This window comes from Frankliniella occidentalis, unplaced genomic scaffold (genome assembly GCF_000697945.3).
Source record: "Frankliniella occidentalis isolate FOCC.00 unplaced genomic scaffold, Focc_3.1 Scaffold10, whole genome shotgun sequence".
NCBI classification, from domain to species: domain Eukaryota; kingdom Metazoa; phylum Arthropoda; class Insecta; order Thysanoptera; family Thripidae; genus Frankliniella; species Frankliniella occidentalis.
Genome location: NW_026267140.1, coordinates 2,891,310 through 2,903,018, shown reverse-complemented (window position 1 = coordinate 2,903,018; position 11,709 = coordinate 2,891,310). Strand labels below are relative to the sequence as shown.

At 47.3% G+C, this 11,709-nt stretch overlaps 1 protein-coding gene across 2 annotated transcripts in view; it reads left to right on the top strand.

Annotated features, from left to right (window-relative positions):
- Positions 1–10,639, top strand: part of LOC113212615 (glutaminase kidney isoform, mitochondrial) — an 11,474-nt gene extending 835 nt beyond the window's left edge. The window contains exons 2-15 of one of the 2 annotated variants that reach the window (XM_052277338.1): positions 905–972; positions 1,885–1,935; positions 3,197–3,299; positions 3,492–3,631; positions 3,713–3,842; positions 4,939–5,066; positions 5,169–5,284; positions 5,368–5,489; positions 5,564–5,722; positions 5,846–6,022; positions 6,294–6,425; positions 6,689–6,843; positions 6,956–7,096; positions 7,990–10,639. In XM_052277338.1, coding sequence (XP_052133298.1) covers positions 905–972; positions 1,885–1,935; positions 3,197–3,299; positions 3,492–3,631; positions 3,713–3,842; positions 4,939–5,066; positions 5,169–5,284; positions 5,368–5,489; positions 5,564–5,722; positions 5,846–6,022; positions 6,294–6,425; positions 6,689–6,843; positions 6,956–7,096; positions 7,990–8,146 — 1,779 coding nt within the window. In that variant the 3' untranslated portion in view covers positions 8,147–10,639. The remainder of the gene's footprint in view (positions 1–904; positions 973–1,884; positions 1,936–3,196; positions 3,300–3,491; positions 3,632–3,712; positions 3,843–4,938; positions 5,067–5,168; positions 5,285–5,367; positions 5,490–5,563; positions 5,723–5,845; positions 6,023–6,293; positions 6,426–6,688; positions 6,844–6,955; positions 7,097–7,989) is intronic. The other variant, XM_052277339.1, reaches the window with a different exon arrangement.
- The last annotated feature ends 1,070 nt before the right edge of the window (positions 10,640–11,709 follow it).

The window sequence follows — 11,709 nt, the reverse complement described above, 5'->3', positions numbered from 1 at the left end:
GGGGGGGGGATGCGTTGCGCTGCCTATGGCACATGGCATCGAAGTGGGAGCGTGGGTTAGGCAGCACGCGGCACGGCCGTTCCCTGTCCAATATTAGCCAACACTGTCTGTGTGTGTGGTAGGTGAAGGTGTGGCACCCCCCCGCCCCCTTCCCTGCCGTTCCGATAACTGCGGACTGCAGCCAGCTCGACCTGGCTTCATCGCTTCGTCTGTGCTTTAGTTGCTTATTCAGTGGTTTGGGTTAGGATTTAAACAAACCCAAGTTCACCTCAGAATTGGCAGAGTGGTCCCTGCAATAGCAGTTTTTCTGAGGTGGCCTTCCCCGAAGTGGTGTTACCCAGGGCAGCGCGAGGAACGTTGGGCGCCTTTCGGCAATGCCCTCACAAGCAAGTTCTGATTTCGTCAGCCCGCTCAGAGTATGATCCATCCCGTAGTTCGAAGACGCCTGTAACGCGCGGGGTAGGCCGAGCCGCCAGGCAGCTGTGTTGAGCCGGCAGTCCACCCTGAGCTTGAGCGCTTCAGTGTGCGGGAGGGCGTTCGGAGAGCTCAGAGCTCCCTGAGAACGCTCTACTTCCGTCCTACCACCACGCCCCTCAGCTTGTCTCAGCTGATTTAGAAGGCGTTTCCGGGTGTTTTCAGGGAGCACTCCGATCGCCCTCGAGCAGGCAGGCGTTAAGTTCAATAATCTGACCAACAAAACGTTTGACGCCCAAATATAGCGTTTCCCCGCGTCACGCGAGAGGTGTGCCTAATATCTTTTGAGAAAACGTGAAATTCATACAGAAATATAAGTATATAGTATGAACGAAGTTGCAGCGAAGCCCATCCTTCCCTTCCTCAACCATGGCCATAAATTACAACTCTCCATTGATCATGTTTCTGGTCCTCACCCGTGTGTTCGCAGGTCGCCAGCCTGCCCAACTTGCAGAGCCGCCTCAAGGAGTACTCCAAATACTACGTGGGAACTGCCCGGTGAGTATCGAGCTGCTATCCGCCATGATGTAGTTCGGGTACGATGTGTTTAAACTAAACAGTTTGGACGCTCAGCCCGAAGCAACGTTCTTAGATAAGGAAACGAAACGCGTAACGACAGTATCACTCGTGCGGTAGTAGTACTGAGTGCCCTGACTAGCTCCGGCTGCTTGGCGTTCTTACAGCAGGGATTCTCAATTCTCATGTTCAGCGGTACAAAAACTAACAGTCGCGAGTCTAATTTTGTTGTATGTATGTATGTATGTATGTATGTATGTATGTATGTATGTATGTATGTATGTATGTATGTATGTATGTATGTATGTGTAGCACGCATATTGCAGTTTTCCGGGTTTGCCTATTCGCTCCAGCCGGCCATAGCGCCTGCGATACATTTGAGGAGACAAACCCGCAACAATGCGCTGTGTGTTCGGATACAACCGCAACCGGTGTGTGTGTGTGTGTGTGTGTAAGTTTAAGTTCAGAATACCAACCGTCTCCACGCGAGAGTCGCAAAGACTACAGTCAGTTTTTCGTGTTTATTGCTGCGAGAACAGCGTTTGCAGGCTCCAGACACATTGTATACTGTATGTGTCTGCACATTAATGTATCCCCTCATAGATTGTGCCAGTACCAGGTGTATCAGTATCCATCGGTGCAAAATGATTAACCTGGTAGATGTGTGTCTAGTTGTCTGGTTAAACAAACAAAAGTAGTTACGTATATCTAATTATCTTGTCAATAAACAAACTTCACTAATTAGCCTAGCCCTAGAACGCCAGGTCACGGTGTTGGTGGCACACAGCAGGTGTACTCTCTCCCGCTTAAAATGTTGACTATAATGCTTCCCTTGGACTTCCTGTGGTGGTTTCTCTCTCTTACCTTTATGCTTTGTCTGTGTGCGCCCTGCAGCCGGCCTCCGAGTAGACGCCTTTCATTCATCCACGATGTCAGCTACATGGTGTAAGTACCGCTCTAGCCTATAGGCTGGGTAGCAACCCGCTAGCCCGCATCAAAAAAAATATTTTTTACCGAACGGTGCATTTTTTGATAGATTATGTTCATGGAAGACCCCTCGCAAAATTTGAGCGTCGTGTGATAGCGCTAAGCCGGTGCGCACCGGGCTTTTCTACTCATGTCGAAAAAGAGCCGTGCGGGCTTCGGCACCTGTTTTGCCTCGCTACTCAGCAGTGGGGCGACCGAATTACGAATTTCAAAGCTCAAACGGAACGTTTTGATGTCTAGTTTACTTTCTGCACCAGAACTAATCCGTACCCCATCCTCTCAAGCGTACATAGTCAAAAATATGCGCGACTGGGCAGACCGACAGAACTGTGAGTGGAATGCTTGCATGGTGTTAGGGTTTGCGCGGTAGTGCGCCCCTTCATTAGGACTATACGTGGGCCAAAGGTTTTCCACCGGACGTTCCTGTAAGTACCAGTAAAATTGTAAAAAGGCAAAAAAGTGGCATTTCCGCCTGTGAGCTAGGCAGTACAAATACACGCGTGCGTACATGTTGCCGAGATGGCAGGCGGAAATGCCACTTTTTTGCCTTTTTACAATTTTACTGGTACTTACAGGAACGTCCGGTGGAAAACCTTTGGCCCACGTATAGTCCTAATGAAGGGGCGCACTACCGCGCAAACCCTAACACCATGCAAGCATTCCACTCACAGTTCTGTCGGTCTGCCCAGTCGCGCATATTTTTGACTATGTACGCTTGAGAGGATGGGGTACGGATTAGTTCTGGTGCAGAAAGTAAACTAGACATCAAAACGTTCCGTTTGAGCTTTGAAATTCGTAATTCGGTCGCCCCACTGCTGAGTAGCGAGGCAAAACAGGTGCCGAAGCCCGCACGGCTCTTTTTCGACATGAGTAGAAAAGCCCGGTGCGCACCGGCTTAGCGCTATCACACGACGCTCAAATTTTGCGAGGGGTCTTCCATGAACATAATCTATCAAAAAATGCACCGTTCGGTAAAAAATATTTTTTTTGATGCGGGCTACAACCCGCACAAGCCTGCCCGAATGTGAACAAGTCCGCAGGTAGCTAAATATTTCTGCGTTCTGCACTAGACTATTTTTTTATTATTTTTTTAGAATCTAAGTTTATGTCAGTGTGAAATTGAAAGTGTATTTCAAGCACACACGTGTAGTGTTTTAATTTGCGCTGCTCGGTCAACTGTAAAGTGCCGTTCATTTGTTAATTGCTGGCCCCCGTGCAGGTCGAGGGACACGGACGAGCGTTCAAAGGCGGCCGAGGACGTCCTTTTCGACATGTTCAAGAACGAGGACAACGACCTGCTACCCATCGGGAAATTCCTCGCGGTGAGTATTGAAGTCGAGAACACACCAACACTAATTAGTGTAAACTGTCCGGGTCACGGTCACATTTTCTTTTTTAAAGTTTATTACTATTATGGAGGCCACAGGGTTTTACAGTGGAGCGGAGAACGACCGGTCGGTGATCGAGCCTGGCCTCATGCTAACTCTCTCTCTCTCTCTCTCCCCCGCGTCCAGGCCCTGAGGCAGACGGGGCTGCGGAAGAATGACCCCCGCCTGTTCGAGCTGAGCGAGAAGCTGCGCGCTGTTCACCGCCAGTCGGGCTACGAGGGCGGCTCGCCCGAGACGCAGAAGCTGGACCGGGAGACGTTCCGGAGGTGAGACGGGACAGGCGGCCGATGGCTCACTGCCGCTGCGAGCGCCACTCCGGCTAATGCGAAGCCCCTCTGTGTTTGCAGCGTGATCCAGGCCAACATGATCCTCATCTCAAGGGCCTTCAGGCATCAATTCGTCATCCCCGACTTCGCCGGCTTTACCAAGCACATAGAGGACTTTTACTACAGATGCAAGTCCAACTCCGAGGGAAAGGTGGGGTTTTCACGCGAAACGTTTTCGGTCAAACAGCTCAAATAAGAGACCGTGCAGACATGCTGAGCGGTTGCCGGCGCCTATTCCAACTCGCACTCCCCCGAGATCGCCCGAAACAGACAGCAGAGCAGTGCGTCTCCAGCTGGTGGGGAACGCCTAGCGGGTAGGCAGGGCAACTGTGCAGCGCGCGGGTGCGGAGCGGGCGGCCGCCCCACCTCGCAGCAGGCGGCCCACGGGCCCACCGCGCCCGCCCCGCCCGCGCCGCGCTGCACCATTCCGCCGAGAAAAGAGGAAATAAATGTTATGGGAAACTTTCTCGGGGGAACAGAAACCGTCGGAATGTTTTAACTTTTCTTATAGTAGCATGCCGCGGATTTTAGTGTCGTGTGTGCACTGTTAACGCCCGTGGTCACGTAGCTTGCCAAAATGTTGGCAGTCCTTTTTTATTGCCAAATTTTAACCTCCTTTTGAAAGAAGGCCAACTTTTTGCAACTAAAATTTGGCAACCAAAAAGGACTGCCAACATATTGGCAACCTACCCAGTGCGAAATGAATTTTAAGCGATATCGAATCGATATCAGAACGATATCGTTTTCAAGTTTCTGACTCAGAACTGATTCTAAAATGGGCCCGAAATCGACACTTTTCTGATGTCCGATATCGTTCTGATGTCAATTTGATATCCTTATTTCTCACTGGGTAGGCGACCACGGCGTTAGCAGTGTGATCAAACAAAACTGCCCTCCCCTCCTGGCCCCCAAATTCTGACAGTTACCTGTCACTTGTCTGGAAGAAAATGGAAATAATAAGAATATACTTTGGCACATTCTCTAAACACTCGATAAGGGATGTAGATTGGACGTCCGTCTTTCGGCATTACGAAACTGCCAAGTTCGGCCAATGCAAGCTCGGAAAGCGCCTAGTGGGTAGGCAACACACTGTCTGCAGTGCATACGTGCTCTACGGGATGGCCTACCCTGGGTCTCGCAGGCGCCGTGCTCGCGTAATTTGTCGAATCTGAGAAAAACAGACCTATTTTTCCGAACGACCCCCGATCCCCCAAATCCATTCTGACCCTCGACCTATCTCTCCTCAGGTGGCGAGCTACATTCCGCAGCTCTCTCGCATGAATCCGGACTACTGGGGAGTTAGCGTGTGCACCATCGACGGCCAGCGCTTCTCCATCGGCGACGTGACTGTGCCCTTCACACTCCAGTCCTGCAGGTCAGAAACTTAACCTAAGGGTGCCATTCTGTATCATAACACCATAACTACCGAAGTCTTCAGCCTGCTTATGAGGCGATAATGGTAATCTCTTTCCCGCAGCAAGCCCCTTACCTACGCCATCGCCCTGGACAAGCTGGGCCCCGAGGTAGTGCATTCGTACGTTGGGCAGGAGCCGAGCGGCAGGAACTTCAACGAGCTCATCCTCGACTACAACAGTGAGCAACAGCCCGGACTACCTCCACACGTGTCCCCACGGACGCTCGGAAAACTGTTCTAAAACTGTCTTTCTACTCGACAGAGAGGCCGCACAACCCCATGATCAACGCCGGAGCCATCCTCGTCTGCTCCCTGCTCAAAACTCTCGTGAAGCCCGAGATGACGCTGGCAGAGAAATTCGACTACACCATGAACTATTTTAAGGTAAGTCACCGCGCCTTGGCTCTTGAGATGATACCGATGATACGTCACGATACGTTCAATGTTTTTGTTTTCAGCGGCTGGCAGGCGGAGAGCCTATTGGCTTCAACAACGCCGTGTTCCTGTCAGAGCGCGAGGCGGCCGACAGGAACTACGCGCTCGGCTTCTACATGCGGGAGCACAAGTGCTACCCGGAGAAGACCATCCTGCGCGACTGCATGGACTTTTACTTCCAGGTGAAGAGAGCGTAGAAGTAAAACTGCAAAGAGCATGCGGCCTAGGCACAACTGCCCTGTGACACGGTGAAACAAAACAGAACAAGCGAATCTAATTCTAATTACCGTGTGCTCTGTGCTCAGTGCTGCTCCATGGAGGCTGACTGCGAGAGCATGGCTGTCATGGCAGCTACACTTGCCAACGGCGGCATTTGTCCGACGACCGAAGAGAAGGTTCTCAAGTCGGACTCGGTGCGAGACGTGCTGTCCCTAATGCACTCCTGCGGGATGTACGACTACTCGGGCCAGTTCGCGTTCAAGGTGATGTAATATTGGGGTAGTGTACTAATAATGAGACTGGTAGCCTACAAGTGCATCTGCATTCAGTACCTTAATTTTAATCAAATATGAATGAACGCATGCACTGCGTTGAATCCTTGCGAAGAGAATCCTTTGCAATTTCAAAGAAATTTCTTCGTAGGCTTTTACAAAACTGACAAATCCTTCGCAAGGAAAAATTCGAAAGCATGGAAGGCAGAACGGATGAAATGAACGAACTTCTGAAGTTTGAACCTCTTGATGGTACCAACAGGTCGGACTGCCCGCGAAGTCAGGCGTGTGCGGTGGCATGCTCATCGTCATCCCCAACGTCATGGGGATCTTCACCTGGTCGCCACCGCTTGACCCGCTGGGCAACAGCTGTCGCGGAATACAGTTTTGTGATGTAAGTATGAGCCTTAATATGGTCTGCATCACTGACTCCGTGTCATGAGTCATTGCAATAAATGTATGGAAGCACGACATTCTTCATAAATGTTTAAATTCCTAACATAAATTTGACTGCAGCGTACAAAAAAATGACAAAGAAAAATATCTTATTATATGATGAAAACTATTCACTAACTTCATATGTTCTTACGCAATTTATCTTACACCTTTAAAGGAAATTGTCCCTTGACCCCTACAAATAATTTTATTGCATCGCAGGAACTCGTCCGCGAGTTTAATTTCCACCGCTACGACAACCTGAAGCACGCCGCCAACAAGCGAGACCCCCGGCGGCACAAGTACGAGACGAAGGGCTTGAGCATCGTCAACCTGCTGTTCTCTGCCGCGAGCGGAGACCTCGCAGCACTCCGGAGGTGAGCGGGAGCGGCCTGGGCCTGGAAAAGGGGGCAGGAGCGAATGGTAACAAACATCTAAAATGCAACTTTAAGATAAACTCCAAATCGATCCGGCCCTCTGAACTCGCAGGCACCGGCTGTCGGGCATGGACATGACGCTGTCCGACTACGACGGCCGCACGGCACTGCACCTGGCTGCAGCTGAGGGACACCTCAAGTGTGTGCAGTTCCTCTTGGAGCAGTGTGGCGTACCGCTGCGACCAAAAGACAGGTGAGTCTGTCTTCTTTCACCAGTCTGCAAAACTAAGTGCATTTTACTTGGAAATAGTTGTGAACCAATCGTAATCATTTCTAAAGTTATCAATTTTTGACAACGAAGAAAAGTTGTGATTTCACAAAGAGTTCTGGAAACTTTTTTCACAACAACGTCTTCTTGAAGTGCCGCCTTTTTAACAGTGTAGGTGGCAAACACTTCGTTTTTCTGTTGTACAAAAAAACAAAACAAAGGTACACTGTAAAAAATGATCACGGTCGCCCATACGGAAATATGCCGTTTACTTAACCTACGGCGTCTCCATACCTTGGGTTTCGTACCCTCTTCCCATAAGAGCCCATGTAAAAAAACGTGGGTACGGAGCCAGGGTACGGAAAGGTACGGAAAAAGTCCTGCTAATTTTGATCCCAATGTCTTCGTCTTGAGTACGGAGTCTGTTACGGCGTTCCGTACCCCCTTCCCTACGCTAGCCCATGTAAAAATCATTGGTACGGTGGCCATGTACGGCAAATCTCCGAACCGCTTTCGAAAATCACTCCCAAAAGTGAGGTACGCGGAACGCCGTGACAGGCTCCGTATCCAAGACTGATTTTTTACAGTGTAGGACTGAAAGGGTGTTTATGCCTTTCAAATGGCATTAACAATTAGCACCCTTTCAAAGGTGTTAAAACTGCCCAAAGGTGCAAAGACATTACAATTTAACACCTCCTGCCTTTGTTTTTCCAGTGTACTTTTACAGCTGCTGAACAAAGTGTTTGCCACCTACGACAGATGAGTGTTCTGCACTTAGATTTTCAGAGCATGCGTAGCACCCCCCCCCTTTTTCCACCCAAAGACACACACACAGGTCTCCTGCTTTCCCTCTTTCCAATTGAGTTCCTTGCCACTAGATGGGGTCACTATCCGATCGACGAGGCCCAGACCTTTGGCCACAGCACGGTCGTGGAGTACATGCGCAAGTACGAGGACGACCTGGACACACAGCAGAGGAGTGAGCGACCGGATGGGGAGGGCGACCAGGACAAGATGTCGAACATTCCCAACTAAGGCGCTCAGCGGCGCACTCAAAGGGACGGCAGCACCCCATTGCACCAAAGGGAGTCTTATCCGTTACCAACGCAGACTGAGACTGCACTGATGTGAGACAGTAGTAGGCTTCTGTTTGGGATTATCCACAGGTCTCCAAAAGACATTTTATTGGGGGGGTTTAATTTGCAGAAAACTTCAACACCTTGAACGTTTTGTTTTCTAAATTAACGTACTTCATAAATATCAATCGACAGACATTTTGCCGATAAAAGAGGCAATGTTTTTATATTGATTATTGTTTTTCACGTTGGTGCTCGAAAATAGTCAATTTGTTATGTGATACTTTATCGTGCTGCCGGTGCCAGTGTAGTACTTTTCTTCATTGACGTGTTACAATGTCAAAACCATGCGCAAGCCTGCCAGTTTGCATGTGGCGCCGCTTGAAGTACAAACAAGAAAGGAACACGTTTCCATGCGGGGTCCTCGGTCCTCCACACACCGGGGTGGGCTTTACGCCGTATTTACTGCTTCGTGTACTTCGCGTGTGACACTTGAATTGTTCGTTGCGCCCATCGTACACAGGTGCAATTTTTTTTCTAGTCTGAATCTTTTATGTGATACTGAGTCCTGCTGATTTTTTTAAATAAGTGGATATTTTTAGTTTAAATACACTGTGTATAAAAGAAAATGTGGTTTGAAACATTCCACTCAAGCTATAATTTTTTGTGAGGTTTCTGTACTTACAGTATGTTCTCTAGCCTAAGGTATATCATCTGCTGTTCAGTGTTGGTGTCATTTAAAGTTTATAAGATAGTTTGTGAATATTTTACAAAAGTCATCCAGTTGTCTTGATGTGTATGGGTTTATAATGTCCTTCCAGTATTAATTTTAATAGGACAAGTCAAATGGAACATTTGGATTACGGTGTACAGGCGTACCCTAGTCTGAATATATTGTGGGTAGACGAATCCATTTGATTCTTTTCTACTCAGATGACTGAAGGTGCTGGTGTGGAAAAAAATCAAGTGAAGAAGCTGACCCATCAACGGTTGTCAGTTATTTTGTTTCTTTTAATACGAACACGCTGTAAAAATTCTACAAAGCGTTGCTTCAGTAAAATGCGATGTAAACGGAAGCCTCGTAAATTACGAAGAAAACGGAAGCCTTAGGATGCACGACTTTGTAGCATACGCGGCAATGCGTTGAAATTACGAAGAAATACGAACAACAAAGATTGCTTCGCATTACGAACCGTCCGTTTTTCTCTGTATACGATACGAAACATTGCTTTGTAGACTTTTCTCAGTGCACAAGACGTGTTATGCAATAATGGGTCGGGCTCGGTGGCTGTGCCGTGAGTCAGACCATAGTTGTTAAATATATATGAGGGGAAAAGTTTTTATTGGTCAATTATTTTTAAGACGTGTCCAAAAGTTCCTGTCGCCTTGTGGCGTGCCTTTGGCTTCCCTATGTGAACTGTCCCGTTTTTTCTTATTTAATATGAAGAGATGTACTTACATATCTTGGCGCGTCACAGCTTAGCAATCAAGTAACGCAACAATAAATTCGTGAACTTTCGATCCGGCTGTAGATAGAGGAATCACAACTCATCTTAACATTCTTATTGTACAAGCGGGTATTAGTAATAATAGCACTATGGACCCGAAGGGCTCCCTGCCACGCGATGCAATAAACAAGGCAAAGGCCATTATTCTACCCTCCAGGTGCCCTAAACTTAGCACGAAGACACGGTTTCGAACCATTTTTAGCGTTCTTTTCAAGTGACACAATAAATGTAACGTTTTATCTCCCAGTCTTTTGGCCTGTGCTGAATTTTTAGATGAGCATCGGGTTCCAGTATAAACAGAGTGTTTGTCTTTTGTTTCGAAATTGACGTGAGCGTGAAGTTGTTCTTGTTGTTCGCTCAGACTCGAGTGTATTGAAGTGTAGGCAAGTTCTGGACCCGGTGTAACTGTGAATGCGCAGCAGTGTTGCGGGATTGAATACTCAACAAGGCCGCAGGGACCATGGCCCCTTACGGGTAAAAATAGTAGGCAAACCCGCAACACTGCTGCGTATTCACAGTTACACCCGGTACATCTGCTAACAGAATCAACAATGACCTGTGTTTTGCTTGTAATTCTTAATTCAATCTAGAACTCACTCAATTATTTAGGTATATATGTGAAATGTGAGTGACTTTTTTTAAACCATCCAATGTCTTATTCGTCATTCGTTCCTAATTCGTCACTAGTTCTGTAAATGCTCGTGTGCTGCAATCGCAGATTTAATTGAATTGTAAGTACTTAAAGTGATTTAAAGACAATAAGCTGAAATGTCCATCTTGGACTTTCCAGCACCGAGGGTTCGGCATGTTATTATCAAATAAAACGGCTGTATCTATGATTAATTATGTATGTTCTAAAATCATTATATGTATCTAAGAAATTTTATGTGCAGCGTTGGCATGTTAATATGAACATTCTCCAAAAATATAAACATATATCACAATGTCTCAAAATTGTGTTATCCTGTCGCGAATCCGGTCCTGATTGTGAGTAGCACGCAGATTTTTCTCAGACTACGGTTTGCAGGGACCACACGGGTTCCGATTGGTAACGCTCCTTTATTGGAGTCGTCGAGACCGAAATTTTGATGCACAATGACACCGCAGTCATTCGCGACTTATATGATCGCGGGAACAGCCGCTTCGAACCACATGTGCTCACACTGTTAAAGTCTTACGAAGAAAAATGCCAAATCCTTTGTAATACGAAGGATTTGGACGCTTCGTAGGGAGCAAATCCTTCGTAGGTACGAAGCATTTTGCATTTTGCTTCGTAAGACTTTAACTGTGCATCAAAACATAGTCCCGGGGGTACTGCCCTAGCCAGAAATGCTCCATCTAGAGAACGTCTAGTGTGTGTCTAAGGTCTATACGATACGCACACCATTTAGACGTCTACGCCCGATTTGACGGAGATTCGAACCGCTGAGCGCCGAGTCTCACGTCCCGCACAGAACGAACGCGGCTACGTGACGCCTCTACCAGCCGCGTAAAACTCACGCGCCATGACTGTAACGTGGCAGGTAGCTTCCATGGTGGCGTCGTAGCCACGCTCGTTCAGTGCGGTCGGTACGTGCCATTCGGCATCATCATAATTTCTCACTGGGTTGTGTAGGTATACAATATTGTAACTAAAATGGGTTTTAGGTCACACATTATATTAGTTATACTCAAAAAAATAAATATACAATTATCACATTGGCATGAGCTTTAAAACGTACACACAAGGCCTGGAATGTCAACAAGTGTTTATCAAACTGTTAAAGCAACATTAGAAATAACAATACTGGGCCTTCTCATTAAAAGCTCCCTGAGAACTCACTACACCACAATAACATTAAAAAAATAATTATCTGAGTCATTCTCACTAAATATCGTTTAAAAATCCATAAGTCAAGACGTTATAAATTCTAATTTTTCACACCACAATATCTGTTATTTGTTTGCACACTGAATGGTGTGACATTAATTAATCACAGAATCACTTGTATTGATAAGCACTCAATATTTGAGC